The sequence below is a fragment of the Betta splendens genome, chromosome 15, assembly GCF_900634795.4.
Source record: "Betta splendens chromosome 15, fBetSpl5.4, whole genome shotgun sequence".
Lineage (NCBI taxonomy): Eukaryota > Metazoa > Chordata > Actinopteri > Anabantiformes > Osphronemidae > Betta > Betta splendens.
In genome coordinates this window covers 3,286,852-3,304,829 of record NC_040895.2, presented here as the reverse complement: position 1 = coordinate 3,304,829, position 17,978 = coordinate 3,286,852, and the positions used below count along the sequence as shown (strand labels likewise).

Sequence of the window (17,978 nt, the reverse complement as noted above, 5' to 3'; positions counted from 1 at the left end):
CTTACACTGCTTACATAATGATGTCTGTGCAGGAAAAGGTATGAACACCTTTGTCAGATTGGACATTTGTGCATACAGATGTTCATCTTGCATCCTAACTGAGTGGCTGACGTTTGTTTGAGTTTTACCGTGCTAATTTGGAGCATGCCCAGTTGTTAAATATTTTTTCCTGGCCCTATCTTTTGTTTTCTTTTTGTCATTTGCTATTGTTCTGTTTTATATTTTTTCTTCCACTGAAGTTAAAAACTGGAATCCTCAAGTCGTTCATTTTAAACTTAATTTTGCCGCTCACAGGATTTCTCAGGCTTTTCCCCTGTCCCAGACATTATATGTTTGTTTTTGTTCTCTTCTCCAGATACCAATCAGGCTTTGCGTCTCTGCCTGGGCACCAAGATGACGGGGGCAGAGTTTGGGGCTGTATCAGCCATCAGTATCAACCAAGATTGCTCAAGACTTCTCTGTGGGTTTGCTAAAGGACAGGTACAATTTATAATTAATAACACATATACAACAACACCCTAACCACACCTTGGCTTCTAAGAGGTTAATGACTGGGTGCTCATTGGTGCTGTAAAACATTTATAGGACTACTGCTGATGGCTGTACCTAAAATCACAATTAGTAGTGTACCTGAGTTATTGAAATGTCTTTAGGATCTCTAGTTGTGCTCTAAGGCACATGTAGACATGGATAAAAGTAGTTGATGGCCTTTAATGCCTATTTTATGCCAACACAGCCATGGCCAAAATCATAAGGTTTTCTGGTTGTCTGCTCACTATTTTCATGTGAACGTAATTTCTCAAGGACATTTAATTGATATTCAAAAATTAGACACAAATTATTATCCTCTTTTCTGTTCTTCTATCAGTCACATGGCCTAGGGTCTCGTGTATAATTCAATTTTATTTATATAGCGCCAAATCACAACAAGGTTATCTCAAGGCACTTTACAAGGTAAGGTTTAAGACCTTACATAACTAAACTCAACAGATCCTACATACAGCGAGCCTTTAATTACAATTTGACAGCAACAATGGAGAGGAAAAACTCCGTCTCTAACGAGGAAGAAACCTCCAGCAGAACCAGGCTGGATGTGGGCGGCCATCTGCCTTGACCGGTTGGGGCGAGGGGATAGCAAGAGAGACAACAACAAGCAACAACAGAGCATAGGCAGGATGGTTGGACCAGAGACTGGACACAAGCAGGATGGTTGGATCTGCAGCTGCCCATCACAGACACAGAGCTCTGAGTCCGATGATACTTGTAGGTGAGGACAGAATGGGGGAGAGAAAGAGAGAGAGGGATGTAACTACTGGAGAGAAAAAGACAAGGTTAGTTGAAGTTAGTTGATGATGAGAGGTTATTGGATAGAGGAGATAGAAGGAAAAACATTTACTCAATGTGTAAATTAAGTCCCCCAGCAGTCTATGTCTATTGCAGCTTAATTAAGAGATGGTTCCTGTTACTAACAATCATTCCCAGTTACCTGAACCATCTCTATAAGCGTTATCAAAAAGGAAAGTTTTAAGCCTGATCTTGATGGTGGAGAGTGTGTCAGCTTCTTGAAGCTGAACAGGTAGCTGGTTCCACAGGAGAGGACCTTGGGAGCTAAAAGCTCGGCCTCCCATTCTACATTTTAAAGACTCTAGGATCCACAAGTAGCCCAGCGCTCTGAGAATGAAGTGTTCTGCTGGGAGCATAAGGAAGTATGAGGTCTTTAAGATAAGTAGGAGCTCTATCATTAAGTGCTTTGTAGGTGAGTAGGGGAATTTTAAATTCTATTCTACATTTTACAGACAGCCAGTCTGCAGAGAAGCTAATGAAGGTGAAATGTGATCTCTCTTTCTAAGGTCAATGAGAAATCTGGCAGCTTGAATTAGCTGTAGGCTTTTTAAGGAGCTGTGAGGACATTCATAAAGGGTTACAGTAGTCCAGCCTAGAAGTACCAAATGCATGGATGAGTTTCTCTGCATCGCTCTGCGGATGCTTCTGATTTTAGCTATATTTCTAAGGTGAAAGTAGGTGGTTCTGAATATTTGTTTAATGTATATTGTAAAAGAGAGATCCTGGTCAAAGATTACACCAAGGTTTCTCACAGTAGAATCTGAAGGTAATGTTATGCCATCCAGGGTGGCTATCTGACTCAGTAGTGTCTCTCTGACTTTTAGGGCCACCGATAAGAATTTTGAAGGAAGTTTTCGGACTTCTTTTACACAACTTTTTTTACACAAATTTTGACTAATCTGTTTCATTTGGTTCCAAAGACATATATAGCTGAGTATCATCTGCAAAACAATGAAAAATTCTATTTATAAATAAATATATAATAATCTCACCTAGAGGAGACATAAGTAGGCATAAGAGTATAAACTGAACAGTAATGGACCCAGTACAGAACTCTGCGGTACTCCAAAGCTAATCCTAGTGCATATGGAGGATTTGTCGTTAACATGATCAAACTGAAATCTGTTCAACAAATAGGATTTAAACCATCCCAATGTTGTCCCTTTAATTCCGATGCTATGTTCTAGTTTCTGTAATAGATTGTTATGATTGTATTTGTCCAAAACTATGATTGTATATGAATCTCTGGAGGTCGTATCACATGGGCAAACAAGCTGTCATGCAGCTTGCATGAGGCTTTTGTTTTCCTATAGTCTGGCTGGACAAACCTATAGTGTGCACAAATCTTTTTAGAAACATGGAGGATTTTATTACTTAATTTATTGCAAATTGAAATTATTTAAACCCATCAGACTGCAAAGTCATGCAGAAGTTGTCATTTAGCTGTTTGCAATCTGCTAGACTACTTCATTTAAAACTTTACATTCAGTGCAATAATTATCTAATTGATTTAACCAAAAAACATGTTAATTATTTAGCTGGATTGAATAAGCTAATTATCGCTGGAACATCTCATCCATATGACCATTCCCATTCAAGAGTTAAGGACCTCGTAAAATAAGCACAGCAGTACTAGCTCAACCGAGCTAATATGCGGAACAAGTTACGTATGTATACATATAAACCACTACGGTAAATGTCCGCGAATCAATCCACATGGCAAACATTTTCTAGGACCCATCAGCTGTCCCCTGAGATGCCTGGCTTAAGAACTTATAACAACAATAATAATAATAATAATTATTATTATATTATATATATATTATTAATTATTATATATAATACAACAAAACATTTAACTCCCAACCATACATACTATGCCATACAATATACTGTATATAGTACCAAACAATGTAAAATCGCAAAGTAAGAAATTAAATATCAGAACTAGCCATGGGTTGATTTTTCAGTGTTTGAATTTTAGGAGAACGCTCACTTCTACCCAGCTTGAGCATTATAGCAGCTGCTGAACAAAAGGTAAAAATGTTTATAGGGTAGTCCAGGTGGAGCGCGTGGCCAGTCCAAAGATAGAAAATGCGAGACAGATTGGCCAATTCATCTAACAGTCCCCTCCAAGATGATTCTCAGTCTGGATGGGTTGACCTGAGGATTTTCTGGATTCCCACTGGTGTTTCACTGTACGAGTCCTTGTCAGTAACATCCTAAGATAGAAAACTATTAGTATAGCAGTATAATTTTTTTTAAGTACTATAATTAGACATGTCTACTGGTTGTAAACCCAAGAAAAAAAATATTATTTCATAAAGCAGTAAGACACAAGACAAAACTGCAAGCCCATAAACATCCCTCATGCTAAATTGAGTCCTTATCTACTTGCATCACCACCATGAACCTTTACAATAACTTTGAAGACTTACAGTGCAGGTGTTACGAACTGCCTCAAGACCAAGCTGGGAGGGATGATGGGGGAAACAGGAGGCAGGCCCGAAAAACAATACACTAGTCCAGGAGTCCATTTCAGAGGGCACACAGGAAAAAAAGTCATCGTCCATGGGTGACCCATCTTGGCCCGCAGGGGTTGGGGGCTTGCCCCCTGGAGGCCGCAGGGGAGAGGAGCTGCCACTCTGGACAGTAGGGGAGAGGAATCGACCTCCTGTGGGCCGCAGAAAAAAAGGGGTTGGCACGCACTCCGGTGGGACTGCAGGAAACGAGCCGCCAGTCCCCACTCCAGTGGGACCGCGAGGAAATGAGCCATCGGCCCCCACTCCGGTGGGACCACAGGGAAAGTGGAACCGGTCTCCAGTCCTGTGGGATCGCAGGGAACGTAGAACCGGCCCCCACTCTGGTGGGACCGCGGGGAAACTTTCAGTCCAGGTGGCAGAGGGGAAGATTGGGAGGAGGTGTGGCCAGAGTCAAGGGCAGAAACAGAGGCAAACAAAAGGCAGGGTTGGGCTGAGGACTGTAACAGCAGGTCTTCAAGAACGTGGAACGATCATCCCCCAAGATGACTGGAAGTCTTCTTCCAGGCTTTTGTGTCTGTTGGCTCAGTGGTCTGAAACACAAAGCAGACCATTTTTTCCTAACAAATGCACGGGAACAGGAATGGGAACAACTGCAAAATACAAAACACAGAAAAATCATATGAAAATAAAGATTATTTGTCCTCACTAAGCTTCTGGTGATATTATTGCTTAGCTTACATGGCTACATGCAGTTAAAACGTTTTGCTCTTACAAACGTCCCATGGAGCAAAGACATGTTGCTAGGTTAACTAAAATGTGACTGACTGGTCATATTCAGTTAAGCTACGTTTTCTTTTTTTAACTACTAACCAATGTCCAATGGAGCAAAAACATGTTCACTGACAGGTGACCGACAGGTCATATTCAGTTAAACGTTTTCTACTGCTTACAATTTTACCAAAGCTAAATAATCTTAATGCTAACCTTTGTTAGCTAACAAATAGGCTACACTAGTGGACAGTGAAAAAACGCCACATGTTCTTACCCACCGGACTTTACTTTAACTTCTTGAGTTAAACTGTTCTTCTGAGGTTGAGGTATGAGTCTGCCGGAGACTGTCTGTGCCTGTAGTCCGTGTTACAGGATTGTTTGACTGAGAAGAATCCAACCAAGGTTTTTCTGCTGTGGCAAGAAATCAGGCAGGCATCTCTAGAGCTTCCAACAGTCAGTTTGCTGCTGCAGTCTAGGTGTGCTAATTTAAACTGCCTCCTCACTCCTGCAGTTTCGAGCCGACCTAGAGTAAACATAGGAATTTACTTGTTGCAGCAATAATGAGTGGATCTGCTGAGTTCTGTTGTCATGTCATAGATTTCAACAGATCTACGGCTGCTGTAAAACAAATTGCATCACCCATGATTATTACGGTTATTTACGTAAATTCTACAACCACTGGAAAACATTTATTAACTAATTAAAACCTAAATAGGCAGCTGTAGTCGCAGATGGTCTGCGCTCTATGTCATTACGACACCATGTGCGCTGAAATTATATTATTATTACCGCAAACCATAATCACGGAAATATGTGAAGCCAATATATTGTATCAGATGTTGTTGTGGTGGGTGTGTACATATTCTTCAGAGATGCCTGCTATCTAAAGACACAAAAAAGCTGAGGAGAATGAAAACAAGAATGTTTTGCTGCTGTGGCTCAGATTTGTCCTAAACTAAACAGAACGCTTATACCTTGGTAGTGCACAGAAAATAACTAAGACATCAACTATGTTGTTCAGAAAAAAATTGCATAGTAAGAGCACTGACAAGGGATTGAACTTATGCCAACTTAGTCAAGACAATAGTAACCCAGCTTACTATTGACTATTGAGGACATAGGAAATCCCCCAAAGAAACACTAGCCATGGATAATGTCTTTATGTGAATTTCATTGTAACCTGGTGGTTAAAACTAGACTAGCGTCCTGATTTTTTTTTTTGTCAGCTGCACAGCAACGCACCCAGCAACGCAGGGTACTATTTGTGCCCTCACCCTATGTGTATGTTATTACACAAAGAAAACCTTTATTAGTTGGTAGATAGGTACTGGTGCTCTGCTTTATTACCTTGTACAGCCTTACTCACAACATTATTGTATCTGCCTGTTAAGATAACAATGTGGGATTTAGCTACTGGGAAGCTTTTGAGAACCATCACTGATGCCCACCCTCCAGGGACAGCCATACTGCATGTGAAGGTATACACACATAATTATCATTGTCTTTAGAGGACCAAAAATGTCTCTAAAACAATAACACTAATACAGTTTATAAGAGGTCTTGTTATTAAATGGTTTCTTATTCTGTAGTTCACAGATGATCCAACTCTTGCTGTGTGCAATGACAGTGGAGGATCAGTTTTCGAGCTGGCCTTCAGGTAACATCAAACTATATCAGTCTATTTCTTGTTTTAATCTGACAGGACAGTTGTTCATAGCTAAGACAGTGAAAGCCATTCTGATCATGAGAGAAGGGCATGATCCCACTTGGAACCTCTGCCCTTTGTGATTCTGTCAATGCTGTCATTCCTTCTTTTTCAGGAGGGTGATGGGGATGCGCTCCTGTGAATCACGATGTCTCTTTAGTGGTTCTAAAGGGGAGGTGTGCTGCATTGAACCGCTGCATGCTCTCCCTGACTTCAAAGACCATCCCATAACGCTTTACTCTCTGCTGGCCATGGCCTCTCTCACTAAGGTACACAAACATTGTGTGTAACATTCACACATCTATGTCTAACAAATTTACCTTTTTATTTTTCTTTCACCAGATTCTGGTAATTGGACTAAAGCCCTCCCTCAAAGTCTGGATGACATTTCCCTACAGCAAGGTCTGTAGTTACCCAGCAGTTATGTTTTAGGGTGAAGGGACATCTTATACAGGAATTAGCATTTTTGGCACAAATTAATTCACGCAATGTAATGTGTTTTATTTACCAGTCTGATCCATCCAGTGTTCCTCAGCTGGCCTGGCAGTTTGTTCCTGTTCAGAAGATGGTCAACCCAATCTTGGCTTTTTGCAAAGGAGATACAGTTCACTTCCTCCTGGTATCTGCTCAGCTTACTTTCTAAAGATATTTTTTGTTTAGAGTGGTTTGATCATTTATTTATTTACCAACCAATTAAATTAAATTAAATTAAATTAAACTGTCTGAAGTATCTTTCTGCTGTACAATACTGTACAGTTAATATTTGAGAAGATGTGACAGTGTTGACATGTTAGTCTACACAAAATATACATATATTTTATTTATAGTATTTGTTACTTTATTTTGCTCAACATTGGTATAATTTTGGTGTTTTACAGACGTGGACAAAATTGTTGGTACCCTTCGATCAATGAAAGAAAAACCCACAATGGTCACAGAAATAACTTTAATCTGACAAAAGTAATAATAAATAAAAATTCTATAAATGTTAACCAATGAAAGTCAGACATTGTTGTTCAACCATGCTTCAACAGAGTTATTTTAAAAAATAAACTCATGAAACAGGCATGGACAAAAATGATGGTACCCCTAGAAAACACTGAAAAAAATGTGACCAAAGGGACATGTTAATTCAAGGTGTGTCCACTAATTAGCGTCACAGGTGTGTACAACCTTGTAATCAGTCAGTGGGCCTATATATATGGCTCCAGGTAGTCACTGTGTTGTTTGGTAATATGGTGTGTACCACACTCAACATGGACCAGAGGAAGCAAAGGAAAAAGTTGTTTCAAGAGATCAGAAAGAAAATTATAGACAAGCATGTTAAAGGTAAAGGCTATAAGACCATCTCCAAGCAACTACATGTTCCTGTGACTACAGTTGCACATATTATTCAGAAGTTTAAGATCCATGGGACTATAGCCAACCTCCCTGGACGTGGTCGCAGGAGGAAAATTTATGACAAATCTAAGAGACGGATAATTCGAATGGTAACAAAAGAGCCTAGAAAGACTTCTAAAGAGATTCAAGGTGAACCTCATGCTCAAGGAACATCAGTGTCAGATCGCACCATTCGTCGTTGTTTGAGCCAAAGTGGACTACATGGGAGACGACCAAGGAGGACACCATTGTTGAAAACTAATCATAAAAAAGCAAGACTGGAATATGCAAACTACATGTTGACAAGCCACAAAGCTTCTGGGAGAATTTCCTATGGACAGATGAGACAAAATTGAACTTTTTGCCAAGGCACATCAGCTGTATGTTCACAGACGAAAAAATGAAGCATATCAAGAAAAGAACACTGTTCCTACTGTGAAACATGGAGGAGGCTCCGTTATGTTTTGGGGCTGCTTTGCTGCGTCTGGCACAGGGTGTCTTGAATCTGTGCAGGTTACAATGAAATCTCAAGACTATCAAGGGATTCTAGAGAGAAATGTACTGGCCAGTGTCAGAAAGCTTGGTCTCAGTCGCAGGTCATGGGTCTTGCAACAGGACAATGACCCAAAACACACTGCTAAAAACACCCAAGAATGGCTAAGAGGAAAAAATTGGACTATTCTAAAGTGGCCTTCTATGAGCCCTGACCTCAATCCTATTGAGCATCTTTGGAAGGCGCTGAAACATGCAGTCTGGAAAAGGCACCCTTCAAACCGGACACAACTTGAGCAGGTTGCTCATGAGGAGTGGGCCAAAATACCTGCTGAGAGGTGCAGAAGTCTCATTGACAGTTACAGAAAGTGTTTGATTGCAGTGATTGCTTCAAAAGGTTGTGCAACAAAATATTAAGTTAGGGGTACCATCATTTTTGTCCATGCCTGTTTCATGAGTTTATTTTTTAAAATAATTCTGTTGAAGCATGGTTGAACAACAATGTCTGACTTTCATTGGGTAACATTTATAGAATTTTTATTTATTATTACTTTTGTCAGATTAAAGTTATTTCTGTGACCATTGTGAGTTTTTCTTTCATTGATCAAAGGGTACCAACAATTTTGTCCACGTCTGTAGTTATATGAAATTGCAACATGTACTTGACTCTCAGCCTGCACTTGGTTTAATTAATAATTAATATTAAGTCATATGTTTTACCAACCCATTTTAACATAAATTGCACAGGGTTTCATAGAGCTGGGAGAGGAAAGCCAGTGTTGTGCAGAATAATTTTGATGTTGGCATAGAATAACTCAGGTTGAGTATAGCGACATCTGGTGCATGTGATTACAGTCTAGAATTCTATAGGTTTTTATATTGCATTTGCTACAAACATTTTATCCATCTCCTTTGTATCACTGTATTGTTTTGTTTAGGTAAAAAGGGAGGAAGAGGGCACCATCCATGTCATCAAACAAAGACAACTCCACCTCAGCTGTGACATCATCAGCCTAAGTGTAACTACCAAACTCAAGATCTTATAATAAACTAAATTAGGGTCCTTCCAGTATCTTAGCTGTTCCTAGTACTGCACTCTTCCTTACAAAAGAGGGGTAACACTGGTGCCCTCAACCTCAACATCTTCTCTATCTCTTCTTTCAGTCCTCGATCTTTTTGTGCTTCTTCTTCCTGGTGTTGCTATCACCTGGGATTGCTACATCTATAATTACAGCCTTGTTCTCTTGTTTGTCCACCACTACTATGTTGGGTTGGTTGACCATTACCAGTTTGTCAATCTGTATCTGAGAGTCCTACAGAATCATTCTCAATCACCTTTGGAGGTGTGTCCCATTTGGGACTTCCAGCCTGTTCTCAGCACAGATGTTCCTGCACACTATGCCAGCCATTTAGTTATGGCGTTCCATGTGTGCCCTTCCTGCTAGCATCTTGCACCCAGCTGTTATGTGCTGGATTGTTTCAGGGGCATCTTTTGCACAGTCCTGCCTACTATGGTAGATTCCAGCCTCTATTGAGCTGGTAGTCAGAGCTTGCTCCTGTGCTTCTAGGATTAATGCCTCTGTGCTGTCTTTCAGTCCAGCTTTGTCCAGCCACTGGTAGGATTTGTTGATATCAGCTACTTCTTCTATCTGATGGTGGTACATTCCGTTCAGGGGTTTTGTCCTTTCATGAGGGTGCCTCCTCTGATTTCTGCTGTCTAAGGTTTTCACTAAGCAAGTCAACTGTTGGGGCCATCTTCCTGATGTATTCATGTATCTTAGTTGTTTCATCCTGTATAGTGGCTTTGACCCTCACTAATCCACGGCCTCCTTCCTTTCGCTTAGCGTACAGTCTCAGGGTGCTGGATTTGGGATTAAACTCTTTCTTGTCTTGATGTCAGTGGCTTCCATCTCCTCTTTTGGCCAGTTTATTATGCCAGCAGGGTACCTGATGACCAGCAGAGCGTAGGTGTTGGTTGCCCTGATCCTGATTGAGTTATTCCATACGGTACGGTACCCGTAACCAGTCTTGGTGATGATCTGGCTCAGACGGTCAAGCTTATGCAAAACAGCACTGGGGACAGAGCATTTCCTTGGTATATGCAGCACTTGATGTTGACTTGGGCGATTGGTTTGAAGTTGCCCTCTAGGGTTGTTTTCCTCTTTCTCATTGAGTTCTGGATGAAGGTTCCTAGAGTCCTGTTGATTATGTATAGTTCCAAGCATTCCATGATGCATGTATGAGGCACTCAGTCACAGGCCTTCTTGTAGTCAATCCAGGTAGTGCACAGGTTGGCATGTCTGGTCTTACAGTCTCGGCTGACTGCTTTGTTTACTAGTAGCTGGTGATTTGCCTCCCCTGGTGTAACTACAAATTCCTTTTTGGGCACTGCCTGTATGTATTGATCCATGTGCCTGCTCATCTTAGCTGTTATGATGCCTGACAGGAACTTCCATGTTGTGCAGAGGCAGGTTATTGGGCGGTAGTTAGATCCTACTCCCTTCTGAGGGTCCTTCAGGATCAGGACTGTTTGGCCTTCCGTTAACCATGTAGGAATGGATCATGTAAGGGGCCTTGTGCTGTCCAGTTCTTAATACCTGAGACTTACTCTGGTTACTGGATCTTGTTCAGGTAGGGTGCTGTGGTCTTCTGTCAAGTCCACCAGTCACTTGGCATTGCTCTTATGTGACGCCTCCTTCCTCCTTATCAGGGACATGCAGGGGGAGGTGGGGGGGGAGTGGCTTGGACTGGACATGAATGGAGCGCAGAATCTTGGGCTGGATGTGATTGCGGTGGAGGAGCTGGATCTAGGAATGACTGCAGCTCTGGAGTTTGAGCTGACCATGATTTCTGCTCCGGAGCTTGGACTGGACGTGAATGCTGAGCGGAGGCTTGGCCTAGACATAACTGCTCTGCTGGAGCTTGAGCTGGCTGTGGCTGCTGCACTGGAGCTTGAGCTGGCCGTGACTGCTGCACTGGAGTTTGAGATGGTCATGACTGCTGCGCTGAAGTTTGAGATGGTCGTGACTGCTGCGCTGAAGTTTGAGATGGTCGTGACTGCTGTGCTGTAGCTTAAGCTGGTCATGACTGATGCACTGGAGCTTAATGTGGCTTGGCAGCAAGAGCAGCAGAGATCAGACATGGCTGGGTGACAGGTGCAGCAGAGGTCAGATGTGACTTGGCGACAGGAGCAGCAGAAGTCAGACACGGCTTGGCAAAAGGAGCAGCAGAGGTCAGATGTGGCTTGGCGACAGGAGCAGCAGAGGTCAGGCGTGCCTTGGCGACAGGAGCAGCAGAGGTCAGACGTGGCTTGGCGATAGGAGCAGCAGAGGTCAGACGTGGCTTGACAACAGGAACAGTTGCATGCTGTGGATTCAAGGCAGGGCATGGGACTGGAACAGACAGAAGTCTGGTGGTCGAGGCTTCAGGGGCAGCATGTGAGTCTGCAGCAGTCTGTGGGTCGGTAGCAGCAACAGGCCAGGGGCCATGGCCGGAACTGTCTGAGGGGCCATGACTGGAACTGGTTGTAAAGCTGTGACTGGAACGGGCTGTGAAGCTGTGACTGGAATAAGCTGTGGCACAGAATGAGCTAGGGAGGCGCGGGTAGAATTTAGTCCAGGGAACAGCTCAGAAAGTTCCAGAGCTTCACTTTATCCAGGAGTCCGCTGACAGATCTTTACTACTTCTGGACACGCTTCACTCCTGGCCCTCCTTATGTTACGGACAAGGGTCAAACTAGACTGCACTGTATTTTAAAACACACTCACTATGAGTGGGGAACAGGCTACAAAGGCCACCGCGACGAACAGGAACCAACGGCGTCCTCTTTGGACCACCACGACGAACAGGAACCAACGGCGTCCTCTTTGGACCACCGCGACGAAACGTGGCCTCCACTGGACCACCAGGAACCTCAAGGGTCAAACGTGGCTTGGCGACAGGAACCTTACGTGGTGCTGCCCTCGGGGAAACAAGAAGCAGCCCCACCCTCAGATAAGCGCCCTTCTTGGAGGGCAGACGTGGAGCCGGAACCGGAGCCAAAGACGAGGGCAGACGTGGAGCCAGAACCGGAGACGAAACCAGACGTGGAGCCGGAACCGGAGACGAAACCAGACGTGGGGCCGGAACCGGAGCCAGAGATGAAACCAGACGTGGAGCCGGAACCGGAGCCAGAGACGAAGCCAGACGTGGAGCCGGAACCGGAGCCAGAGACGAAGCCAGACGTGGAGCCGGAACCGGAGCCAGAGACGAAACCAGACGTGGAGCCGGAACCGGAGACGAAACCAGACGTGGAGCCGGAACCGGAGACGAAACCAGACGTGGAGCCGGAACCGGAGCCAGAGACGAAACCAGACGTGGAGCCGGAACCGGAGCCAGAGACGAAACCAGACGTGGAGACGGAACCTGAGCCAGAGACGAAACCAGACGTGGAGCCGGAACCTGAGCCAGAGACGAAACTAGACGTGGAGCCGGAACCGGAGCCAAACATGAAGAGGTGAAGGCAACAGCTGATGTGCTGTCGCGCTGAATCGCACTGAACGGCGCCACCACCTTATGGCACCGTGGTGCAGGTACTGGGAAGTTCGGCTGCGGCGTTGACGTTCCACGCCGAGGGGCCGAAACCAGAACCAGATGTTGTGCAACGGGACTGCCCCGCTGTATTTCCACGCCCTGCGTCTCCTCCAAACGCTGGGGCCGTGGAGTTGGCACAGCAGTAGTGAACTGCCGATCTGCACACGTCGACGCTTCCTCGTTGAAGTGCCTTGGTGCAGGTGTAGGAGTCTGAACAGCGGCATCCTCACGCTGTGACTCCCCATCCAGTGCTCCCTCCCAAGAGCGCTGGGTAAGAGGGTCTCCCGCTGACACGGTTGCCGGCCGACGGCCAGCGGGCTCCGACACTTGGTCCTCCAAGTGCCGGTCTGGAGGAGCGAGAACAGCAACCCTCCATTGCTGTCTCATCGAGCGCAGCGTCTTCCGCCTTGAACGCTGACGTCTCGGGGGCTGTGCAACAGACGCAGTAAAGTTCGTTGTGCGAGCTGGATCAGGGATGCCCATCTTCGCGCCAACCCACGAGCTGGAGATAAGCGACTGTCCATGGAAGTCTGGGGGCCCGGTACAAAAACGAAACCCCAAGTCTGGAAAAGGGGGGCGAAATAGTGCGCGTTGTAGCTCATCGCGCATCGCACCCACCTCAACCCACAGCTTTGCCACACCCGGGAACTCAAACAACCAGGGTTCCTCCCACAAAATGTCATCCAGCAGCTCGACTGCTACTAACCTGGCCTCCGGCCTAGGAGCTTCAGTGGCTTCAATGACCCCGTAGCGCATCAAAAAGTGTGGGGACAGATCTGGTCTTGCTGGATCCATGGCACTGAACTTGAACTGATCACACACACACACACACACACAGACAAACTAAACAAGTTGTACAAGCACGAAAACAAGACAAGCACCCAGTGAACACAAACACACAGCCTCACAAACAAGACAAGCTATAGTGCTAACACAGACTACCCCTACAGTAGCGCTCCACTACACTAACCGGGGTAAAACAAAAAGAAAAGGGTCGGCTGGGTCCAAATGGTTGGTGCATTCTGTTACGGACGAGGGTCAAACTAGACTGCACTGTATTTTAAAACACACTCACTATGAGTGTGGGAGGGAGGACCCAAATGCACGACCCACAGACAGGACTGACAATAAGTGATTTAATAAATAAATAGAACATACAGACTGAGAACAATACAAACTAAGGACGCTGCGACTGCAGGATAAGCCAGAAACAAAAAATGCAAACTAACACATATAACTCACAGGTAAAACAAAAGATCACTGCAGAGCAGGAAACTAAGTAGCCATACTAAAAAACAAAACATGCAACCAACAGTATCCAACACAAACAGTGAACAAACACACAAACCTGGACAGAGCACAAGAGCACGACGACACTGCAACACGTAACAAGTAACCCATAACCAGTAACAAGTAACACGTAACGATTAACGATTAATGCACCAACAAAGACTGTGCCCAAACCAGAAACTTAAATACTTACTAAAACAGGTGATTCTAATTAACCTAATAACAGGACATGACATGACAGGAAATGAAAAAACAAAGAACCAACCAAGATGGCCTTAATGCCACGTGAGCCAGAGTGCCCTCTGGCTGTCTGGAAGCTGACTCACAACACCTTAAAGCTGTGGAAGCATCGTTGACGAGGGCCGCCAGCTTGTTCAGCAACGCATGTGGAAAGATGAACAGCATTAGAATAGGAGCGGCAATAGCAGCAGGAGTTGGATGAGAAAAGGGAGCTGGAGTCGAAACATGAACTGGAAACAGCTATGGCGTTGGCGGCAAGACATGAACTAGGACCCAACGAGAAACAGGAACTGAGACCTGGCCTTGAGTCTAATGTGAAACTGGAGCATGGATCGAGACATGACCTGGAGTCCTACGAGGAGCTTGGGCATCGGCAAGGATCAGAACTGGAGTCTTGGAAGACGTGGCCCGCAGAGTGCATTCCAACAACTCCCTGGAGAGGGAGTTGTTGTTAATGTGCTTCTCCCTCTCCAAACCTCCAGAAGACCCAGGCTGGATGTGGGTGGCCATCTGCCTTGACCGGGTGGGGTGACAGGAGAGAGCGAGAGAAACGCACAGCAACAACAACAAGCAACAACAGAGCACAGGCAGGATGGTTGGACCAGGGACTGGACACAGGCAGGATGGTTGGACTAGAGACTGGACACAGGCAGGATGGTTGGAACCGCAGCTGCCCATCACAGACACGTAGCTCTGAGTCCGATGATACCTGTAGGTGTCATAATTATCATAATTATAATCACTAGTCATAATTAACTAGTCAAATGCAGAAAAGTGATATTTAGGCTTATCAGTACTCAAACACGAGGACAACTTCCGCAATTGACAACAAACACTAGCACACATTGACAACTTGATCCAAGTCCTCAGCACCAAATTGTTGGAACTTCACATCACTGTCTGCTTCAAAGGGGAAAGCCACTGCTCCGATTCTCTCATTGCCTGCATTTGCACATACATTTCTGTGTATTGGTCATGCATTGTCTGGAAACATCATCTGTCATTGGACTCTTACGTTTCATTCCGAGTCAGAGCAAACTATAGGTCATTGCGGTCTGTGTAAGTTTTAAGAGTTTGGTTTCTCCACCAACTTAAAAGCTGCTATAACGACTTATTTTTTCATTCTTCACTTTTTTTTCTCAAAACGAAAAAACAGCTTTAAATCCAACTCTGCCTTGTGTCGAAAAACAAACAAACACTTGAATTCCGTTTGTTGCTCATATCAAGAGAAGCGATAAACCAGTTTGTTTTGTATTTTTTCTCCATGACCAACAAACCAAAAGACAAATACAAAGATACACATAAAATACATTTTAACACAGATCGATGAATAAATATATATTCCTATTTTATGTTATTATACTTATATTATCGTATTGGATTGGCTGGAGGAGGGACTATGTCTCTCGGCTGGCCTGGGAACTGTGTAAAGACATGAGCAACTTTGGCAATCGACAACAAACACTAGCGTGTTTAATTATCACCACACAAGGGATATTTATCTGTACAGATACAGATAGAAATGAACCGGACCTCGGACCTCACATCTTTGCACCACATGGTGGTTAAAACGAGACTAGCACTGCTGCAGGATTAAATATTCAAGGACACACCCATTGTGCAGTGGCAACACAACACGACTGTAGGTCTGAAGGCTTAACCAGACACATCATTAGAAAGAAAATAAGTATGACTTTGAATGAGTAAAAAATTATATCCATATCTTAAAAACTGTGGCTTTAGTGACGAGTTAAAAACATAAATTGTGTTTTAAAATAACATTCCTTCACAAACTAGCTGTGACATCACGTACTATAGTGACACACTAATGGAAAAGCTTAAAATTTACCAAAAACCACACAATATTTAAACTGCTATAGATCAACAACTATTAAAGATATTAAAAAGCTGAACAGAAGATTTATAGTTGAATAGCTGAAGACTGTTTTAAATTTGAATGGTGTATGTAGCTTAAAGTATGCTGAAGTAGTTAAAGCTAAAAAAAAGACAAAGCTGAAGAGTATTTGAAAATGGTTTCCCATTCATTACACTGGAGAAATATTTATGAAAAAAGCTAAATAACTTTAAAATTATGAAAGATATGAAAAAGTTGTATGTAAGCACACTTCTCCTTAAAAATTATTATTGATATTTGAATGGTTTCTGTAGATAAAAGTATGCAGGACTAGTTAGATGCAGAAAAACATATGGAATAATAATAATAATAATTATTATTATTATTATAATTATTATCAAGATTAGAAAAACAATGCTGGAAGCATTCACTGTAACTAAGAGATGGTTCCTGGGACTTACAATCATTGCCAGTGACCTGAACCATCTCTAACCAAAAGCTTTTTCAAAAAGGAAGGTTTTAAGCCTGATCTTAAAGGTGGAGAGTGTGTCAGCTTCTCAAACCTGAACAGGGAGCTGAACCCAAGTGTACAGCACTGAGACGTGAAGTTGTGATGCCGTTTAATGAAGAGACAGGTGCAGGTCAGAACAGGCAAGGGCCGTTACACAGGTAGGCAAAAAGGCCTTGTTCAGGCAAGTGACGATCAAAAGTACAATCTTGGCAGGAACCGACGACAAAACACAAGGTTTAGGCAAAACAGAGTCAGTACTGCAAACAAGGTTCGGTACACAGGCTTGACTTGGGTATGAATCCTGGAATGCTGAATGCTGGATGGATACTGGAGCTTAAATTCATTGACTTGAAGGCTAATGGAAAACAGGTGGTATTGCATTTGGCTTGCATTTGGCTTTATCGACCCAGGGTACCAGGGCAGCTGAGTGCGAAGCGGCTGGATGAGAACCGCGACCCGGCCCTGAGTAAGCCAATAAAGATGGATAGATAGATGAATATAAGTAGATGACATCCAAACAGTACACTGTTTACGCCAGGGTTGTGACCAAGTTGTGACCAAAAATTGGCCTCCATTTGCCGCCACTCTCAAACTTGGTTCTTGTCAGTAATATAGCTTGATTATTGCATCCATAATTGAACTGAGGTTGTGTTTTTGTCTTAACCAACCAACTTGATTTGCATGACAGTTGCACATTGTCTGATATAGTGTTTAATTTCTAGTTGCAGGAAAGATTTTCAGCCACAGCTGTGATCGTAATGTTATTTTTGAGTCAAGAAACGTCTTTCATATAAATTGCGTGATGACTTCTGTTTGTTTCTTTATGTTTGTAGTGGATTAACAGTCGCACACTGGTCCTGGTAGACAGCCATGAAAAATTGCAGGTTGTGGACCGGCCCAGTCAGGAGATTTTGGAGACTCTGGACTTGGAGCAAGTGCAATTGGTTTATAACAGTCGACATTTCAAATCACTGGCAACCGGAGGAAATGTATCCCAGGCTCTGGTGAGTGATTAGCTGACAGGTCAGGGATCAGACCTTCTTAATATTTTTTTGCACGAAGGCATGATTATCGAGTTATTTAAATTGTCATAACTAAATAACCAATGTCAAAAATCAGTGTAGGATTGTAACTGAGGTTAATGCACAAGAGCAATGTTAATTTTACATTAATTAACGTTAAGGCAAATGTGATGCTTTAATGATCTGAGCTGTACAGTTCTGACCTGTGTCTTACAGAAATATTTGTGTTTCAGGCTTTAGTTGGTGAAAAGGCCTGCTACCAATCAGTGTCAAGCTATTCAGGACAGATTGTCTATCTGGGCACCAAAGTAAG

General features: G+C 43.5%; 1 protein-coding gene across 8 annotated transcripts in view; it reads left to right on the top strand.

Annotated features, from left to right (window-relative positions):
* Positions 1-17,978, top strand: part of vps8 (VPS8 subunit of CORVET complex) — an 82,339-nt gene that overhangs the window by 15,119 nt on the left and 49,242 nt on the right. For all 8 annotated transcript variants that reach the window (XR_008692670.1, XR_008692671.1, XR_008692672.1 and 5 more), the window contains exons 7-15: positions 356-480; positions 5,990-6,076; positions 6,188-6,255; positions 6,419-6,572; positions 6,646-6,705; positions 6,815-6,922; positions 9,114-9,194; positions 17,477-17,647; positions 17,899-17,973. Coding sequence is in view for 5 of the 8 variants with exons in the window: in XM_055502780.1 (XP_055358755.1) it covers positions 356-480; positions 5,990-6,076; positions 6,188-6,255; positions 6,419-6,572; positions 6,646-6,705; positions 6,815-6,922; positions 9,114-9,194; positions 17,477-17,647; positions 17,899-17,973 (929 nt within the window). In the remaining 3 variants the exon portion in view is untranslated. The remainder of the gene's footprint in view (positions 1-355; positions 481-5,989; positions 6,077-6,187; positions 6,256-6,418; positions 6,573-6,645; positions 6,706-6,814; positions 6,923-9,113; positions 9,195-17,476; positions 17,648-17,898; positions 17,974-17,978) is intronic.